A 20524-nucleotide genomic window follows, 5' to 3' on the forward strand; every position below is an offset into this window, starting at 1 on the left:
TCAATGTTCAGGCTGACTTCAAAGGGCCCAATATTTGTTAGCGGTTAGAATCTGGTATATATATCTTGTGAATAGAGGCCATCACACATTGCTCTAGAACTCAGAGAATTAAAATTTAGATGCAATTCTCTGTTAAAACAGAAATACATTTAAAAGTGAATTCTTGCTCTAACACATGCAGACCATCATGGTCTAATCTAATACATCAGACCTATGAATCTCTTAACACTATCTCTAAAAATTTCCCCTCTTTTCCATTGTGCTCTCCTGAGCCAGGGAAAAAGAGGAAGGGAAGGGTGACAGTGCGGGGAAGCAGGGTGTTGGCCATATCTATAAGGACCAAGTCTATCATGTTTGTCTTTATTCTGGGTATCTGCTATCTCACCAAGAGTTTGTTTTTTTTAAAAAACATGCACATGTGAGGTTTGAATATTCCTCTTGGGAACTGACTCAGAGCAACTAGACATCATATTTATCATTTATGTGGGGTTGTCTATTTGAAAAATTACTAAAATATGTGTTCTCTTTCCCAACATATTCTTCCTCAGTGGCTAGAGATTCATAGAATGTTAAATTTGAAAGGGCCCAGAAAGACCTTCTAATGCCTCATTTTATATAAAGACAAATAAGAAAAAAATAAAAATATAATGATAATGATAAAGATAAAAAAAAGCTGAGGTCCAGGGAGGTGAAGTAATATCAAAGGTCACGCATCTGGTCAATGGGTAGGGAGCCTAGGTATTCGAGCCCATTCTTCTTCTTCTGGACTTACTTCTTCAACCTTACTTTTTTTTTCATATTCTTTGCTTCCTTCTAACCTTTTTTAAAATTTCTTCTTCTTTTCTATTTCCTGATTCTTTCCTCATTCTTTTCTCTTCAGCTCCTTTCTCCCTTCTACTCCATTATTTCCCCATTTTCATTCATTTATTCATTCATTTGAGAAGCTTTTATGGAGAATCTTTCCCCTTTCCCACCCCATCCTCACCTTTGCTCTCATGGTTTCCATGCCTCCGTCTGTGTACAATCCAGTATGTATCCACTCTGCCACCCAACTGTCTCTCTAGTTTAAACATTTAAGGTCACTAAATCACATAGGATAGGAGCATAGATTTGGGGCTGAAAAGGACCTTGGGGCTAAACTAGCCCAAAGATTTGGCTTTGCAGATGAGGAAATTGAGGTCCAGAGGGATTAAAAGCCTTGCCCTAGAACACAAAGGTAATGAGTAGGAGAGAACCCAGAAATCCTCAATTCCAAATCTAGCATCTTCCCCCTGTAGCCCACAGCTTCTCCCTTCTAATCCTAATAATTCTGTTCAACATTTATTAAGTGCTGAATTTGCTAAAGTACCATTATTAGGAACTGGAGATACAAAGATGAAAAATGACAGTTTTTGCCTTTAAGAAGTTTACAATCTAACGAGGTACTACTAATAATTATATTATGCATGTGTGGGGAGTTCAGGAATACAGAGCAGATAGGAGTGGAAAGGGAGGGGTAGCCATGGGAAGGGGGCCATGGGAGAGGGAGTCCTTGTCCTGGCCCTGACTGAACTGTTTTGACCCTTGACCAGCTATTCAAGGGACAGCAGAGGCTCCCTACCCCCACCCACATTGCCCCTTTCACATGTCTGCTCCTCCTTTTATCTTGGCTCTCCTTTCATACATACCATTTGTTATGAAATGTATTTGCATCCCTGTTGACTGGAGCTTTAGCCATGTCCCATCACACTATTGATAATCTACAAAACCTGTGCTTTCTTCTCTGGTTCAAGGCCCTTGTGCTGTCCCAGTGAAAGCCAGGGTCCCCACTGAGCACACCAAGGGATTTACCTGCTCTGGTCAATGCCCCATCCTGCCTTCCCAGTAGCTGCCTTGTATCCAGCTATTGTTGGACTGTCTGACCCGAACGCACTAAAACTTACCTCTCACATGTCAAGGCACACATTCATTAATGCGACCAAAATGATAATAGTTAATCTGATAAAAGAATTTAGTCTGTTTCAGTGATGCTAATGGGATAGGGCTAAAGGATCTTAGATTCACAACTGGACAGGACCTTGGAGGCCATTTAGCCCAGCCCCCAGGGAACCGTGTACATTTTGAACATCAACCTCCCAAAATCATGCCCTACTTTGTGCAACACAAAGGGATGGCTTTGATAATGATGGAGATTTGGGGCATAACAATAATAATACATAATAATAAACATCTAAGTTGTGCAGTGGGTAGGGTGCTGGGCCTGGAGTCAGGAAGACTTATCTTCCTGGGTTCAAATCTGTCCTCAGACACTATCTATATGACTTAACTCTTTTTGCCTCAGTTTCCTCATCTATAAAATAAGCTAGGGAAGGAAGTGGCAAACCACTCCAGTATCTTTGCAAGAAAACCCCAAATGGGGTCATGAAGAGTCAGATATGACTGAAAAACAACTAGACAGTGCAATCACAATAATAGCCAACATTTATATAACACTTACTACGTGCCAGGCACTGTGTTTAGCATTTTACAACCCTGACAACAACCCTGAGAGGTAGGTGCTATTATTACAGATGAGGAAACTGAGGTAAAATGACTTGTCCAGGGTCACACAGCTAGTAATGTTTTGAGGCTGAATTTGAATTCAGATCTTCCTGACTCCAGTGCTATATCCAATGAGCCACCTAGCTGCCTCAAGTAGGAGGGCAGGACAGGGCAGACTGATTAAGAAGGTGCTTTGGGTCCAGGTGTCTCTCAGAACTGCTCAGACTACACCATCAAGGTAGTTGCCTTTCTTCCTTCTGTCTGCTCCCTTCTTCTCAGTATGAGAAAAAGCAGAAGCAGCGATAGTTTTCTTCCCTGGTTTTTGAAAGTCTTGTTTAATGAACCACAGTTTCACCCTCTAACAAGCCTACTCATAGGTTGGGGGTGATGTCATTGCAAGGTGTCATTTTCTAGTTGGTGCCTGCTGTGGGAAAGACAAGGGCTTGGAATGTGTATGACATACCCACGGCAATCCTTTTATCTTTATCACGCAGTCAAAGAAGAAAAGTATCCCTTTTCCTCTGAGACTTTTGGAAGTCCCTTCCTGTGCTAAGTATACACTGTTTGCTATGGGACGGCACCAACTCTGTAGGCCCATTGAGACAGAGTCAGCATAGCTTCAGGGACTCACCCCAACACATAAAATGCCATTCACTGTGAGGGGAGAGGCAAAGTTGAGTCTGAGAGGTGGGGAACGACCTGTATCTTAGATCCTGCTTCACCCTCATGTCCCTGGGGTAACCAGCTTTGCTAAGTAGATCCTCAGAGTAAATTCATATGAAAAACTTTATAACTCCAAGAGAGGTAAAGCCTTATCCATATTATTCTTTGGATAGTTCCCATCATGATAATTTCTATTTCTATTGTGCCTTGTGGTTTACAAAATGTTTTTCTCAGAACCCTTGGGAAGTAGGTAACGTAAGGAGAGGGACTGGGGTACTACTGTTGTTTGTCTTTCATTCCCAAAGAGAATCAATGATATCAGGAGGGTGATATCTTAACTTTCAAGTGATTGAAGTGTGGAAGAGTTGTTCAGAGTCATCAGCCTCACTTTCTCCTCCAGTTATTAGAGTCCAGTGGCAAGGCATAGGTCAGGACAACTAGCGATGGCCCTGGATGCAGAGGGAGACTTTGGCCTTTTTAAACTAAGGTCTTTTCCCAGGGCTTAGTTTGTCTGAGGCAGCACCCATTCAGTGGTTCAAGGCTAAGTAAGAATTGAGGCAAAAGATGACCTACTTTGACTTCACAAAAGAGTCAATCTGGGAGGGGAAGACCCTCAGAGTTTCAGAAACAGAACAGAAATAGAAATTCAGGGAGTGGATATAAGAGGATAAGAGGATATAAGACTGGGGGATTGGACCTGGTATAGGAAATACCTTCTACCAATGCAGATCAGACCCTTCTCTGGATCTTAGAGATCTTTCCAGAGTCACAGAGCCACCATGTGTCCAAGGTGGGTCTTAGCATCAGGCCAAGAAGGACTTAGCATCTTGGCTCCAAGGCTATCTATCTATCCATTATACCACAAGTAAGTGTAATGGGGGATAAAATCTGTACGTCCATTGGATGATTGCAGCTCTGTGGTGCCTTTCGTTGGCCCTATCCATAAGAATAGCTGAGGGGGGGCTCAGGGAAGCGATATATGACAGCTCTTAGCCATGTGAAATGCATACTGATGGTCTCAAAGTCAGAGACAAGGAAGAGATAAGGGAGAAGGGAACAGAATGCACATCTGTATGGTGCCTGCTATGTGTCAGGCACTGTGCTAGGCACTTTACAAATAGTTCATTCAATCTTCACAATGACCCTGGGATGGAGGTGCTATTATTATCCCCATTTTGCAGTTGGGGAAACTGAGGTAAACAGGGGTCAAGTGACTTGCCCAGGGTCACATAGCTAGTAAGTGTCTGAGGCTGGATTTGACTCAAGGCCCAACATTCCATCCATTTCACCATCCAGCTGCCTCCAGGTACCAAGATGGTGAATGAGGGATGTGATAAGAAATTAAAGTTCTCTTTAAAAAACTCTAGTCATACAATCATCTGCTGCACCCCTTTATAGTTCTATGATCTGAACCATGAGGAGAGGCTGAGATGTGGATCCTGAGTTCCTGGCTTATCCTAGTGACTGGTTCTACTATGTTCATAAAAGTCAGAAGCTGGGTTGTATTTTATATTCTGTTTGCCTACTCATGAGAGAGGCTAAACCCATTAACTGTGTCTTTAATAGACCTAGTGGGGTTGGGATCACTTATGGACTGGTTAGCGTATTCTGGGTAGAGAGGAGAAGCAACAGGCATGCAGCCCTGGGGTAAATGTCTTGTTATATACTGTTTATTCCTTTTATTCTTTGGAGGGAATAAAAACTGTTATACCGCATCCAAACGTCCTTCTCCACTCCTGTGAGGAAGTAGGTCACAGAGGCCAGGGCTCAGCGGAGTGTGGTCAGTTCAGGGAGGAGGTGGGGGCTCAGAGGTATTCTCATAGGGTAAATCCATGCTAACTCCGGTACTTAGACTAGTGAGATGGCACAGCCAACCTGAGAGAGGCAGCACTTGGGGATGGCGCACCCCCTTTCTGAGGACTTGACCTGAGAGAGTTTGGCACTTCCCAGGTATTCTTCTTCTGGTAGGACCCTGGAGCACATAGACACCTGTGGAGCACTCCTCAGGGTGAATTCGGGCACACGTACTGTTTAATCCTCCTTGTCAACAGGAATGGGACAGTAATCAACAGCAAGTCCTGGGTTCAAATTCAGCCTCTGACACTAACTACATGAATATTAACAATGTTGCTCAACAGTTCTGAGCATCCATTTCCTCACTTGCAAAATGGGAGGGAACAATCAAAGTAACCGCTTCTAGGGCTGTGGAGAGGATCAGGTGAGAAGAGGATTAAAAAACATGTGCAAAGAGCTTTGCAAACCTCAAAATGCATTATAAAAGCTAGTTATTGTGGTTATTCAGTGACTTGTCCAAGGTCACACAGCTAATGCGTATCAGCTCAGACTCAGGTCTTCTGACTCGGAGACCTTAAAGATCCTTCTGACTCTTCATGCAGCAGAAACACAACCAGTGTTAATAAAGACCTTTCTGAGATGGTTTATGTACATATAAAATGCCACAGACAGAAGAAATGGTAACAAATCTGGGCCTTCGTCCCCAGGTAGGGCTAATACTTAGAAGAATAGGCAACATGGCCCAGGCTTCTAAACGCTCCTTCCTTCTGGATGCCAAGATAAAGGGACCTCTGGCTAGAAAGGAGAGGTCTACAGGACTGACTTCCCTGGAGAGGCATCCAAACCCCTCTCTGTGCTCCCCTACCCCCAGCGGTGGAAGAGCTCAGTGCAGTGTTGGGTAGCATCATTTCAAACTCGGGGCAGGTCTTGGGTGGCTGTCATCTGCTCTCCTACAGCTGAGTCAGTCTTGGAGTGATGAGGGACTTCCCTCCCCAGCGGGTCCAGACCTCCTTCACTCCCTCTGGAAGCCTCGACCGACCACGTACAGGTCAGGGTGGGATGCACACCTGCTGCTTCCCTTCATGTCTGATAAGCAGAGGCTATTCCAAGGTGCCCCTTCTTTTGGAGAATTATCCTCTGAGCTGCAAAGAAGAGAGACAGAAACAATAAGGAAACAGAAATATAGAAGGTAATAGGAGTGGTGGGTGTGTGATCGGCTCTGATGCTTAATTGACTGTGTAACCATGGGCTTGTGGCTTAACCCCTCTGATCCACAATGTCCTCTTCTAGAAAATGCAGTTATAATACCCATAGTGTCTACCTCACAGGGCAGTTCAATCACTTGGTAAGCCTTTATTAAGTACCTACTGTGTGCCAGGCACCATGCTAAGTGCTGGGGATATGAAAAGATGCAAAAAGCAACCCCTGCCCTCAAGGAGCTTACAACCTAAGAGAGGCATAAGGTCAGAGATCTGTGACCTTACAGGTTCATTTACATGAACAATGTGGTTATTACTATTAACCTTTTTTAATCAAATGTAAGTTCTTCAGGCATGAGAACCATGTGTTACTCTTTCTGTTCTCTCCCCCTGCAGTGCCTAGCACAGTGTTCAACACTGTGGAAATGGGAATCACTCAGTGTTCCTCAAAACAAAAGTTCAAATTGATGCCCAGTGCCTGCTATTCTCAACCAAGTGATGCTCTTTGGATGCTGCGGGGCCTGGAATTTTATTCTGGCTTTTCTTTTCAGAAGGCAGGCTTCATTTATTTAATGTAGGGCTGAACCTGCCTCATTTTGTTGACATAACCCCACACACAGATACCTAAAGACACCCGTCATGTGGCACAGTCAAAGAATGGAATGGTAACCCAATGCAAGTCCCTAGGCCAAAACTGAACCACAGCCCATTGCTATTGGAGTCGTCCTTCCCCTCTTCTCCCCAACAAGAGATCAAAAGAAGAGCTGGGGCTGAGATGAGGCCTCCCTTTGTGGGGCTTCTCTGTGTCCATCCATACGAGAGGAGGATTGATTTTAAAAGGCAGTTCTAGGGGTTAACTATCACCCAAGTGATCCAGATACTCTGAAAGGGCTCTTTCCTGTCCAATCCCTCATCCATACAGCTACCAAAGTAACCTTTCTAAAGCATATGGTACAGTGAAAAAGAATATTGGTTCTGGAGTCAAAGGACCTGGATTCAAATCCTACCTTAGAATGAGTATTACCTATGTTACTCTGGGAAAGTCAATTCACATAGCCCGGGTCGCAGTTTCCTCATCTGTAAAATGAAGTTCCTTTCAGCTTTAGATGTGTGATTTTATGGATAAGTCTGATTGATAGAAACTTCAATGGCTCCCTCTTGTCTCTAGAAGAAAATATAAAATCCCTGGCCTGGTATTTAAAACCCTCCGTAGTCTGGCTTTTGCCTGCCTGTCCAGTCTTATTTCATCTTATTCCTCTTCATGCTATTTATCTCTGTTCTGGTCAAACTGGCCTGCTAGCTGCTCCCTAAAAATGACGATCCCTGACTTGACCTTGTGTATTTGCTTGGGCTGTGTCTCATATTTGGAACACCTTTCCTCCCTTCCTCCCCCTGCCTCTAAGAGGCTGTGGTTTTCTTCAGGGCATGACTGAGGCTTCGACTTCTGCTGGAGGATTTCCTGATCCCCTTGTTAGCCAGCACCCTCAATCCCCCTTGAAATGACATAGTTTATCCCTTGGAATTTATTTATTTCTGTACATGCTATTTCTTCCCAGTAGAATGGAAGCTACCTAATGGGGTAAGCACTGGTTTGTTTTTGTATGTTAAATGCCTGATATTGTTGTTTAGTTGTTTTCAGTCATATCCAAACTCTTTGTGACCCTTTTGGAGTTTTCTTGGCAAAGATGTTAGAGTGGTTTGTCATTTCTTTCTTCAGCTTGTTTTTCATATGAGGAAACTGAGGCAAACAGGATTAAGTGACTTGTCTAGTGTCACACAGCTAGTATGTGTCTAAGGCTGGATTTGAACTCAGGTCTTCCTGACTCCAGCCTGGCACTCTATCCTTTGCATCACCTAGCTTCCCCAATACCCAAAAAGTGCCCGGCAAAAGGCAAGCCCATGATTAATAATGCTTATTAAATTAAATTGATTACATCTTTTTGGGACTCACACTTGATAGCACTTTAGTGAAAAGCTATAAATTCTGTGCTTTTCCCTACATTATTTTCCTGTGTCATTTAAATGTACTGTCTCCCCAGCTAGGTTGTCAGCTCCTCCAGAACAGAGATGTTGTATCACCTCCATATTTGTATTCCCTTTCATGCCAAACACAGTGCTGAGTGCTCATGGGGCTATTCGGTGGCTCTTAGCATACACTAATAAACAACTGGAGAGTTGTACCCAGCACCTTAATGTTCCTAGGGAAGCCAGAGGGTCAGGCAACTGCTGGGCTGCCATCTGGTAACTTACTAACTCAAGTAATTATTTTGCTAACTAGGTGCTAAGCTCAGTTATTGCCTGCTTTTGGAGGATTAAGAATGCTGTCAGTCCCCTCAAAATTTAGTTACCCTGGGTCAAAGACCCAGTTAGGATGTCCTAGTTACCTCTCTGGAAAAGAGCAACAAAGGAGGAGATAGTTTGTCAAATTCCTGGACCTGGATTCTATTAATAGACCATTGATTCTGATACGATTTTGCTTAAGCAGACCTGTGATTTCATTGACGCAGGTAGTACGAACATCATGATCTCCATTTTACAGATTGGAAACCTGAGGCTCAGTAAGATATCTAGGACCACACAACTAATAAGTGCTGAAGGGAGGACTCAATTTCAGGTTTCCTGCTTCCAAAACAAATGGTCCTTCTACTACACCATTCTTTATGTATTGGAAGTACCTTGTCACTATACAGGGAGAGAGAAATACAAGCTACAGTAGGTCCACATTTGAGATAACAGATAAGGAGTTGGGGATCTGTTATCTGTTCTGACTTTCCAAAGTTACTTTGCAGCTTCCCACCCACAAAGCCTAGCGAATTCCAGGGTGATAGAATTCCATTCCTTGGCAGTCATACAAACAAGGACTTTCAAGGATCTGCTGAGAGCCAGGTTAGATGAAGGCCAGAGTTCCCTCCTACCTTTAGGACTCCATAACCTTGCCAGGGAGACCAGACCTGGATTTGACATGAATAATCATAAGGCAGTGTAGCAGCAAAAAAGCAAACATGACAGTGTGGTACATACAACGAGCGGACCTCCCAGATGATTCTGGCCAGGATCGTTTGTTCCTGAATGGGCCCAAGGCCCAGTGGATTTATGGGTCATTGTTTGCTCTCTCCTCCCCAATCCCCTCCTTAATAGGAATCTCTTCAAGGGAGAAAACTCATGCCTTTGGTCTCCATACCTCCTCTACCTTTCTGCTCTGTCCCTTGATCCATCATTTAAAGGAGAGTATACTAAAAATAGAGCATGGATTAATAGTTAGAAGTGGTTTGTTTTGTTTTTTGCAAAGCAATGGAAGTTAAGTGACTTGCCCAGGGTCACACAGCTAGTAATTGTCAAGCATCTGAGGCTGCATTTAAATTCAGGTCCTCTTGACTCTAGGACCAATGCTCTAAGGATTGCTATCCAAAGTGCTGATTCAGGTTTGTTTCTGCTACCTGTTGAGCAAATATAAGTTACTTGACCTCTGAGCCTCTGGTTCCCCTAAAAAAAGAGTGGGTTAGATTAAATGAATTGTGAGGTCCCTTCTATCTCTGAAAATATAATCCTATGAGTTGGATGAGAATCTTAGATCTGGTACCAACTAGTTGTGTGACTCTGGGCAAAACATGACATTTCTGGATTTCTGTAAAATCTGTAAAATGGGGATGATAATCTTTACTGCCTCTTTCCCACCTTGCAGGTTATGATCACACACACATATACATGCATATATACATATACACACATTCATATATAGATATATACAAACACACACACACAATACATATGCATACACCTTAAGGCATTACAGAGTGGGAATAGGGGCAGCTAGGCTGCAGAGTAGCTAGCTAGAGCTCTCAGGGAGATTCATCTTCCCAAATTTAAATCTGTCTTCAGAAGCTTACTAGCTGGGTGAGCCTGGCCAACTCACTTAACCCTGTTTGCCTCAGTTACCTCATCTGTAAAAATGAGCTGGAGAAGGAAATGGCAAACTGCTCCAGTGTCTGCCAAGAAACCCCCAAATAGAGTACAAAGTGTCAAACATGACTCACCAAGAAGAAGAAGTATTATATTGAATCTGATTGCCCATTTTACAAACTGAGGCAAGAAGAGAAAGTTGTAGCACTTCAAAGAGGGGATGGAATAGCACTGACTTCCTTTGGGGAGAGTGAAAGGACAGATAACCCCTTGCTAGGTGACTGATGGGAACAGAAAGGATCCAAGCCCATGTTTCCATGAATTTCCTTCCAACTTCACAGATATATGTGATTTCCCTGAGTTACGTTACAGTGGTGAGCCAGTCCATGGATTACCTAAGACTGTTTACCTTGGTTCTTCAAAGGTTATGGTAGAAAGATTGGAAGCATGCAACAGTGGAAAGAGCCCTAGTCTTTGAGTCAGAAGACCTCAATTCACCTCTGATTCTTGCTACCTTTGTGACCTTGGGTAAATTACTTAACTTTTCTGGCCCTCATTTTCTCCATACAACTCTAGACCCATGATCCCCTGATTTTACTGTCCTTTTCCTTAGTGTTTCCGGGACTCTAGGCTTCCCACACACCTTGCAGTAAGCCTTCTATGTAACCTGACTCAGGAAGGTGGGTGGTGAGTAGGAGAGGGGTAGAAAAGCAGGCAGGTGTTGAAGGGGCCCATGGTAGAGTTATTAGTTTGTATTTAAGGAAACAGACTGATCCCTTTTTGAATCTATGCAATCACCAAGCATCCTGAAACCTTCCTCCACCCACAAAAGAGAGATACAGTGGACTGTCATTTGAGCCACTGATCTCTAAGTGCAGGATGTAAACATCATTCTCCTTTTCTGGAAAAAAAATAGGTCCACCGTTTCTACCAGTGAAAGTCAGTGAGTTCAGGCAGACAGAGTTTGGCTGTTGCATGGAGCTGTATTCACAGTTTCAAGGTATGGTGGAGAGGTTGCCTGGGGTTGGATAATCCTGCCCTTAGTACAAACTACGTGGCCTTTTGCCACTGTCTCAAAGCATGACCCTAGGGTCAAGTAAGGCCTATATCCTGATTATGGCTGCCCTAGGCCCAGAAGCATACTTGATATCTATGGTTCAAGATCACAGAATTTCAAATTCACCATCTCTATGTGACCTTGGGCAGGTCTAAATTTTCCTTTCTGAGGTCAATTTCCTCATCGCCAAAATGAGGGTGTCAGACTTCATGAACTTCATTAAATGGCCATCCCTGCTCTGAAATTCTATAAATTTGTGAAAATGCTACCTCTGGGATGATGATGTACGTTTGTACCCCCTTCAGTTGGTTTGCTTCTGTTATAAGTTAAGGGGTCCCCTTAATAGTCCTTAACGCTCAGCAGTCAGCTTTATACTTGAAAGAACTAGAGGAAATCATGAAGGACATGGGAGAGGGGGTGGCACAATACAGTGTAGAGTCAGAAGACCTGGGTTCAAATTCTGCTTTATAATTTGCTGCCTGTGTCATCTTAGACAAAGTACTACATCTCTCTAGGCCTCAGTTTCTTCCTCTGTAAGGCAAGGCAGTTGCTTAGATCAGTGGTTCTCAGACTTTATGCTCTCAGGAACCCTTTAAACTCTAAAAATTTATTGAAGATCTCCCCCCAAAGAGCTTTGGTTTATGTGGATTACATCCTCTTGATAATTGTTGTGGCTCAGTAGTATCTGACTCTTCATGATCCCATTTTGGGGTTTTCTTGGCAAAGACACTGAGGTTGTTTGCCATTTCACACAACTAGTGTCTGAGGCTGGATTTGAACTCAGGAAGGTGAGTCTTCCTGCCTCCAGGCCTGGCACTTTATCCATTGCACGACCTAGCTGCCAAATGATGTCATTCAGTTGTTTTTCGGTAATGTCCAACTGTCTTTGGCAAAAATACTGGGATGGTTTTCCATTTCCTTTTCTAGCTCATTTTACAGATGAGGGAACTGAGGTAAACAGGATTAAGTGACTTGCCTAGGGTCACACAGCTAGTAAGTGTCTGAGGTCAGATTTGAACTTGAAAAATGAGTCTTCCTGACTCCATGGCAAGCACTCTGTCCACTGCACCCCTTAGGTGCTCTGTTGATAATTACCATGTTAGAAATTAAAATGTAGTATTATCATGAACATAGTTTTGACTTCATGAATGCCCTGAAAGGGACTCAGCGATGGGACAGTCACACTGTGAGAAACATTGGCCTAGATGTCTGAGATCCCTTGTAGCTCTAAATTGATGATCCCATAATCCTAAAGAATCATGAAAATGCAGAGTTTTGAAAGACCTTCATTTCATTAGGTGCCATGTTGTCTGGAGACAGGGGAGTAGACTAAATGAATCCTAAAAATCTCTTTCAGCCAAGTGAACAACAAGAATAACAACCATTTGAGCAGCACTTTAAGATTTGCAAAGTGCTTTTCATTTAGGTTATCTCATCTGTGCTCACATCAACCCTGCAAGGCAGTTGCTGTTATTACCTCCATTTTACAGGTGGGGAAACTAAGGCAAACAGAAGTTAAGTGATTTGCCCAGGGTCACCCAGCTAATACATGTCTGAGGCAGGATATGAACTCAGACCTTCATGATTTGAGAACTTCCTATCTCTTCTGTATTACTAGTGTTCCAAATTCATTGGGATAATCTAGTCCTACTCCTTCATTTTACAGAAAAGTTAAGTTATTTGGGAAAGATTGAAGGCAAAAGGAGAAGGGGACGGCAGAGGATGAGATAGATAGAATCATGGAAACAACAAACATGAGCTTAGACAGACTTCGGGAGATAGTAGAGGACAGAAGGGCTTGGAGTGCTCTGGTCCATGGGATCTTGAAGAGTCCGACATGACTGAACAACAACAAAGAAGGTATTTGCCCAGGAACATACGGGTGGTACGTAGCAGAGTTGGTATTTGAACTCAGGTCGTTTAACTCTGAATTAAAGTGCCCTTTTCATTAGCTTTTCTATTCCTAGAAAAGGAGAGTGGGATTTTATTCCTGCACAATTTTATGTCGTTTGATTACTGGCTCCTGCTGCTTGGAAATGCCAGGGTTTCTAATCAATACTTTTTTTTATGGTTTCTTCTCGAGCCAGTAGTTTCCAGGAAGGCTCCCCTTTAGAACTCTAATGATAAAATAAGTGAACAACTGAGGAGTAACATTAATAATTTGCTCCCAGATTCCCAGATGTGGGCAACTCATCTTTGGTTTAAGAAATGAGCAACATCACAGAAAGGTTCTTGTAAATAATCCATATCTCATTTCCTTCAGTGGCTGGGAAATTTCAGATGGTTTTTAACTATGTTCACATACAATTTTTCATGGATCATGATATTTTAATTAATGTTGGCTGAAAAATAGAAGTAAGGTTCTTGATGACAGGGACCATTTTTGTTTTTGTCTTTGAATCTGCAGAGCCTAACACAGCACCTGGCGTGCTTTAGGGGAGGGAATCTTCACTTTGTGCCATGGACCCCTTGGGCAGTCTGGTGAAGCATATGGACCTTTTCTCATAATAATGTGTTTAAATGCAGAAAATAATATACAGAAGGTTACAAGGGAATCCAATTACATTGAAATAAAGATGCATTTCCCCCCATCCAAGTTCATGTGCCCCTGAAATCTATTCTCAGATCCCTTCTTAGGTAAAAGAGCATGGAGTCAGCAGAGTACAATGGAAAGAGACCTGAATTTGGAATCAAAGGGCTCTGATATAGCTTTCAGCTCCACCACCTATGTGATCTTGGACAAGACTCCAGACACAATCTAAGGTAAAGCTGGACCTCCATTCAAATCCCTCCCGACAGTGACTATTTGCTTATTATCTGAGTGACTTTGGAAAAGTCATTTCACTTCTGAGTCTCAATTTCCTTATTTGTAAAATGAGAGACTTGGGTTAGATAACCTCAGAAGTCCCTTCCAATTCTAGACCTATATTCCTCTAATGTTAATATTAGAGTCATATTTCCCTAGTGCTTCAGGGGCTGTAGCCTTCCCACATACTATCTAACCAATCTTCTTTGTAAAACTGTGGAGTCAAGAAGACTCATCTTCTTGAGTTCAAATCTAGTTAGCTATGTGACCCTGGGAAACTCACTTAACCCTGCTTGCCTCAGTTTCCTCATCTGTAAAATGAGCTGGAAAAGGAAAGGGCACACCTCTAGAATCTTTGCCAAGAAAACCCCAAATTGGGTCACAAAGAGTTAAATATGACTAAAGTAATAGGACAACAGCAGCCACCTTGTAGGCTGACTTAGGAAGGTGGGAGGTAGATGGGAGAAAGATAGAGAATGGCAATGTGCCTGAGGGTCTTTAAAATGCAGCTGTTGAATTAAATGACCTCCAAGTCCCTTCCAGCTCTGAATCTGTGATCCAAGGGTTTTAGTTCAAATTGTAACTCTACTACCTCCTCCATTCAGCTGTTGTGGAAATCCAACATGACTGAATCAGTAAAGCACTTCATGACCAGCCCAAAGTGCAGTGTGAAGGATGAACAATTCTGATCTCAAGAGTGGGCGAACACTGATGGAACAGAAAGGAGACGGGCTGAGGTCTACCCCTGCCTCTGTCATTAACCAGAAATGTGACCTTGGACAAGTCATTGCAAACTACGTCAGGGGTGACTTAACTCTCATTAACTCACGCATCAAAAAGGACAGTGGATTTGGAGTCAGAGGTCAAATTCTGCCTTTGCTGCTTATTTACCTTATTTGCTGAGTGAGTCAGGCAATTCATTTCCTCTCTCTAGGCCTCAGTTTCCTCACCGAGGAAGTTGCACTACATGACCTCCAAGGTCTCTTTCAGCTTGAAATCTAGAAGCTTTTGACCAGTCTATCTCCATTAGGTGATGACAGTAGTGGACATTTACACAGCTCTTAAAGGTTGGCAAGGAGCTCATTCTACAATGTCTCAATTTATCCTCACAGTGAGGCTGAGAAGGAGGCTGCCATCCCATCATTGTTCAAATGAGGAGACTAATGAGGCCCAGAGAAGCTGGATTAGAGGTACAACTTGAACCCAGATCCTCTTTCCTACTGTGCTAAAGAGGCAGTCAGGACATGAACTTAGCATAATAACTAAGCCTTCCCACTGCTAACAGGCTTTGACCTTAGGAAAAAGCAGTCAAAATAGATTTAAAGTCAGATATCCCATGAGACATATTTTCTTCCCTCCATGAGAGTGAAAGGGTAGGTTCAGTTTAGAAAGATGGTAGCATCTCTGCCTCTGAGAGGAGAAAGGCCTGCAGCAGGTGAGGCCTGCTCAGTGTTGGGATGGGGAATCCACACATTCCCCATTCCCACTCCCTAACACCCCAGGCCTTTCCTGCTCCTGAAGTAAGGGCTGTAAGAACTGCTTAGGTGGAGTTCTCCTGCGCAGAAACCTATTTTCTAGAACATGGAACCTTGGAAGGCCACATCTGTGGGTGAGTTACCCTTTCCATTCCTTTCCTATTCTGTAAAATATATAATGAGGAGCAGCTAGGTGGTGCAGCGGATACAGCATTATCCCTAGAGTTAGGAAGACCTGAGTTCAAATTCAACCTCAGACACATACTATCTGTGTGACCCTGGACAAGTCACTTAACCCTGTTTGCCTCAGTTTCCCCATCTGGAGGAAATGACAAACTATTCCAGTATCTTTACTAAGAAAACCTCAAATGGGGTCATTAAGAGTCAGACATGCCTGAACAACAACAAAGAAGAAGGACTGGAATAGATGATTTCTGAGGGCCTTGCTGGCTCAAACACTCCGTGCTTCTACCTGGGTTCAAGTCTTGACTTTACCTCTAACTAGCTGTGTGAACTTGGGCAAGTCACTTAGTCATTACAACTCATGTTCACATCTCACCTTAAGATCTTAGAAGGCCTTTTGCTTACAATGAAGCTGACATTTGAATAGGTTTGTAAAGGCCTTCAACTACCGTATCTCACTTGATCCTTACTCCAGTCCTATGAGGTAAAGGTTATAGTTATTCTCATTCCTGTTTTATAGATGAGTAAACTGAAGCCACGATGGGGTCAGTGATTTGCCCAGGGCTACTAAAAGACTGGAGACAGGGTTTGAGTCCAAGCGTTCCTGACTCCCAGTTGAGCATCCAACTCACTATACCACGCTGTCTCAACAACCTGTGAAGTGGGTCATTCAAATATTAGGCCCATTTTATGTGTGGAGACTGAGGGACAGAGAAGTGAATTGACTTGCCTAGACTTCCCTGATAGTCAGTGTTGGTGCCAGGATTGTGGCTGTAGCACTCCTAACCCCAGGGCTCTTTCCATTGCACTATACTGCCCCTTAATGAACACTTTAGTTTTCTGGACCTCAGTTTCCTCACTTGTAAATTGAGTTTGTTGGCTACAGGCTCTTTAGGGCTCCTTTTCACTTTAACATTCTCTGATAGGATACAGCTAAAGGACAATGAGCTTGGGGCCAGCCTTACCTGGTCTGGCTACACAGTTCGCTTGTGGTCCCGACAGAGGCTGAGCCGGGCATCCGGAGGCGTACTCTTGGCCTATGGTCAGAGGCAGTCCTTCTGATGAAAGGCTGAGGGTTGAGAACACACAAGGCCATCCTTCTTTGGGGCTCCCCCCACTGCCTTGGCATGGTTCTCTTAGCCTCTGCTGCCATCTCTGGAAGCTCCTCACCCTCTGTGGGTGATCCTTTGGGGGAGGATGGAGATTTGGCCTCAAACAGAGAGGAGGTTGCAGGACAGAATATGGAACAGGTGTTGGGGGCCACCTTGCCTGGAGCTAGATCACTCTCCTCACATGAGCTTGGTTCCTTGGGTTCCTGGGATAGGGAGATTGGAGGGGTAGGGGTGGAACCAGCGGGAGGAGGGCTCACTTCTCTGTGACTGACCAGTGGACTTGAGAGCTCTTGGGGAGCTTGGGGGCTCTGAGGGATTTCTGTGGGAGAACTGGGATTTTGGGGTTGGAGGAGTGGAGAAGCTGATTTTCTTGATGCTGGGGGGCTTGTTGGGGGGCTAGGAGTCCTGGCCCTGGTCAGAGGGCTTGTCCTAGGGCTAAAAGGGGGGCTGGACTGTCTTTGCACATGAGGGAGGCTCGGCTGGGTGGGCAGCTCAGTGGGTCTGTGGGAGGCAGGCGGGCTAAGGTTTCTCTTTTCAGTCCTGTGTGACCAGTGTATCCTTGTAGGGGAGACTTTCCTCACCAGAGCTGGGGTCTGCCTCAGTCCTTCCGATCGGGGTGGTCTGGGCATACTGACTTCCTTGTTTCCATTTGGCCCAGCTGTTCTTTGGGGGTGGGGCAGATGTATCACCTTATGGGGTTGTTCGTTCAGACTCGCAACCTCTTCTGCTTCTGACTGTCTCTGGGCCACACCTGGTTTCTCTTGGTTGTGGTTGGTCCCAGGTGCATGGATCAGCTCTAAGGAGAGATTTCTGGCTTTCCTCTCTGTCTTGGTGTTCCCTGACCCTTTGCCACTGGGAGGGATGGGGTTGGGCACATTTTTGCTAGGCAGTAAGTCAATGGGCTTCAGGGAAGTCTTCAACCTTTGGGAAGCTGATTTCCTGGTGGGGGGAAGCCCCACTGGATGAAGCTTGTTAGGCACTTCAGCTGGACACCCTCCAGGCTCTGGATCTCCAGGGGTCTTCAGTGAATTGAATGAGTTGTCCATCAGGATTTCTGGAGGTGGGGGAGGGAGATCCTCTAAATCTTCCTCTGTTTCACTGTTTGGAGCACTCTTAGAGACTTGTGCCATTCTAGGGAGAGGTGTAAAGATTGGTGCAAAGGGCCTCCAGTTTTGATCTAATTTGGGGGGCTCTCCAGTTGTTCCTGGAGAAATCTGGTGCTTGGGATACAAAGGGGCAAGCCCTCTATAAATAGGAAATCTGGAAGGCATGATGGGAACACCAAACTTCTTGATGCCACTGACCTCCCCAGAGGGTCTGGGGCTCATTGGCATCACCATCTCTTCAGTAGGACTAAATGTTTCAATGAGTTTCCTGACAGACGGTCGAGGGTTACATCCATCACCATTCCAACCTGGGGTCTCAGGAGCCTCGTTTTCTCTTTCCCAGGATATATGTTCCTGGACAGGTGTGGTAGCCTTTGAAAGTGTCTCAGCTTTTCCTTCGCTGGACTGCTGACTCTTAGAGTTGAGATCAGGTTTCTGCAAGAAAATCTTTTCCTGACTAGGCAGAATGCTGAGGCTCTTGGCAAGGGAAGCTTTCAGCTTACTAATGGAGGAGCCCTGGAGGGGCCTACTTCTACTGTCCAGACACAACATATCTGTTCCGGGGACATGGTGCTCCTCTTTGTTCAGTGTTTTCCTTTTCTTACGGAAGCCATAAAACGTCTCTAGCCTCTGGCTGAGGTCCTTCTGGACCCTCTGCAATTCCAGGAGTGTGGGATCTTCAGTGTGATCCTTGAGGGATTCCTCCGACTTGGATCGCTTTGGTCTCCCAGACGACCTCTTGCCCTCGCTGACTGTGCGTGGCCTAGCAGGAAGGATTATCTTTGTTTCTTCATCCTCTGTCCATTCCTTGTGTGCTGGTTGGGCTGGGACAAACTTGATTCTCTCACTAATTGCGTCCTTCATCTTGAGAATCATCTCCTGGGCCTGGGGGCTCTCGATTCTCTTGAAACGTGGCCACAACATCCTTTCTGTGAGAGCTGGGGAAGTTGTTGGCCTCAAGGACCAAGTCTCTCTCTGACTGTGATTCAGGCTAGTGGTGACGTCTTCATCATCATTGTCCTCCTCCTCCTCTGGATTGCTGTTTTCCTCATCAGTGAGGAGTGGAGGGCCGGTTGACCTGTTGTCTCTGAAATGTTCCCCTTTCTCAGGGGCCCTGGTTTTTAAAGCATTTTGTGAAGACCTCTTCCCCAGCTGCAGAGAACAAGAGTGTGTATTTGCTAGAGTTTCATTGGCATGTAAAGGGATACTCAGTGCAGCTAGGTGAGCTCTTTGTGTTTCAAGAGCACAGTCCTGGGGTCTACTGGACCCTGATACCGATGGGTGATGCTGCCAGGAATCTGCCAATGCCTTGGTCTCCCTGTAGGATGAAACCCAAGGCTTCCTTTCTGTGGGCTCATCCAAAGAATCCCAGCTGGCCTGTTTCCCCAATTTGTCCACAGAATGCAGAGACTCATTATCAGCCCCAATGCCACTGTCGTCAGAATACAGAGGCCGATCATCGACCTTGGGCATGCTGGGGCCAGCCACACAACCTTTGAGGAGCCCTATAGCCTTCAGGAGGCACTGGTCCAGTTCTCCTTTAGTCTCTAATTTTTTGTCCAAATGTTGGGCAGCAGAGTGGAGATAGCTACTGGAGTCCTGCAGAGCGCTGGAGGTGAGGGCAGTCACTGTGTGATGGAGAACCTGCATCCTATTGGCAGTGTACTGTAGCAGCTGTTGCAGGAGATCTGGCTGGAATGATGGGACCTCCTTACCAACTGGCCAAGCCAGATGGGCTCCAGCTTCTTGGAGGAGGACTTCTCCATCATTGGCAATCTCTCCCAAGAGCTTGTTGATCTCATCAAAGCGCCAGAGCAAGAATCCCACCATTTGCTGGAGGTACTGCTGGGTTTGGGCAGCCTCATGGGCTATGCCCAGTATTGCTTCATATCTGGAGAGGCTGGGATGCAGAAAGGCATAAGCCCTGTGGTGAGCCTTCACCAGGGGTTCAGGGAAATCTACCTTGTCTTCAGGCCCATAAGCAAGAAAGTCTTGGGCTTGACAGTAGCAACTCTCTTTCCCCAATGTGTGGCCAGTAGGAGTCTTTCCTTTCTTAGAAGACTCCTTGGCACTATATACCTTCTCATCATTCCAGCAGAAGTCCTCCCTGGAAGAGTTCTGACCCTCTAGCTGTATATGCTCAGTCAAGTGTTTTTGAGACTCGATGGTCTCTGACACAGCCACTGCAGCATCTAGGGCCGTGTTTCCAAATTCTCTCCTGCCTGGAGAAGCATTCCCAGCAAACAGATGGAGACTTCGGGCCATGTTCTGATTCCTCCCGAGATCTGGATGCTCTATTGCCTGCTGCCTGTGGCCCTGAGGTGAGGCCGCTCCATGGCCATAGCAAGTAGAGCCTTTAACCAGCAAAGGGACAGCCTGATGTGCTGACAAAATGGTCTTGGGTTTTTTCCAAAACTGGATACCACTCCTGGTCATACTGTTGACAATGTCACTATGGGAAGGCGCACACCCCATAGCTCTGAATGATTCTTTTTCTACTTTCTCATCTTTAGAGAATCAGTTTAGAAATAAAAGCAAAAATCAGTCTCACCATTTCGTCCAGCAGTACTGAGCATCTCCTGGGCAGCAATCCAGAGCCTTTCTTTTCCCCACCTCCCAAAACCCCCAGCAATAACAACCCACCTGTGCCAAGTTTGGTGCAATGACCCATAGGTTACAATAGACCTCCTCTTGTTTCTTTTTGCCCCC

At 44.9% G+C, this 20524-nt stretch overlaps 1 protein-coding gene across 1 annotated transcript; it reads right to left on the reverse strand.

The window, feature by feature from the left end:
- Positions 1–5596: 5596 nt before the first annotated feature.
- On the reverse strand, positions 5597–20290 carry PCARE (photoreceptor cilium actin regulator). Its single transcript, XM_072644141.1, has 2 exons — positions 16563–20290; positions 5597–6119 (listed from the first exon to the last, which is right to left on the reverse strand). Exons 1-2 carry the CDS (start codon positions 20288–20290, stop codon positions 5990–5992), a joined length of 3858 nt encoding a protein of 1285 aa, XP_072500242.1. The 3' UTR covers positions 5597–5989.
- Positions 20291–20524: the final 234 nt, after the last annotated feature.

Source organism: Notamacropus eugenii, chromosome 1 (genome assembly GCF_028372415.1).
Source record: "Notamacropus eugenii isolate mMacEug1 chromosome 1, mMacEug1.pri_v2, whole genome shotgun sequence".
NCBI lineage: Eukaryota > Metazoa > Chordata > Mammalia > Diprotodontia > Macropodidae > Notamacropus > Notamacropus eugenii.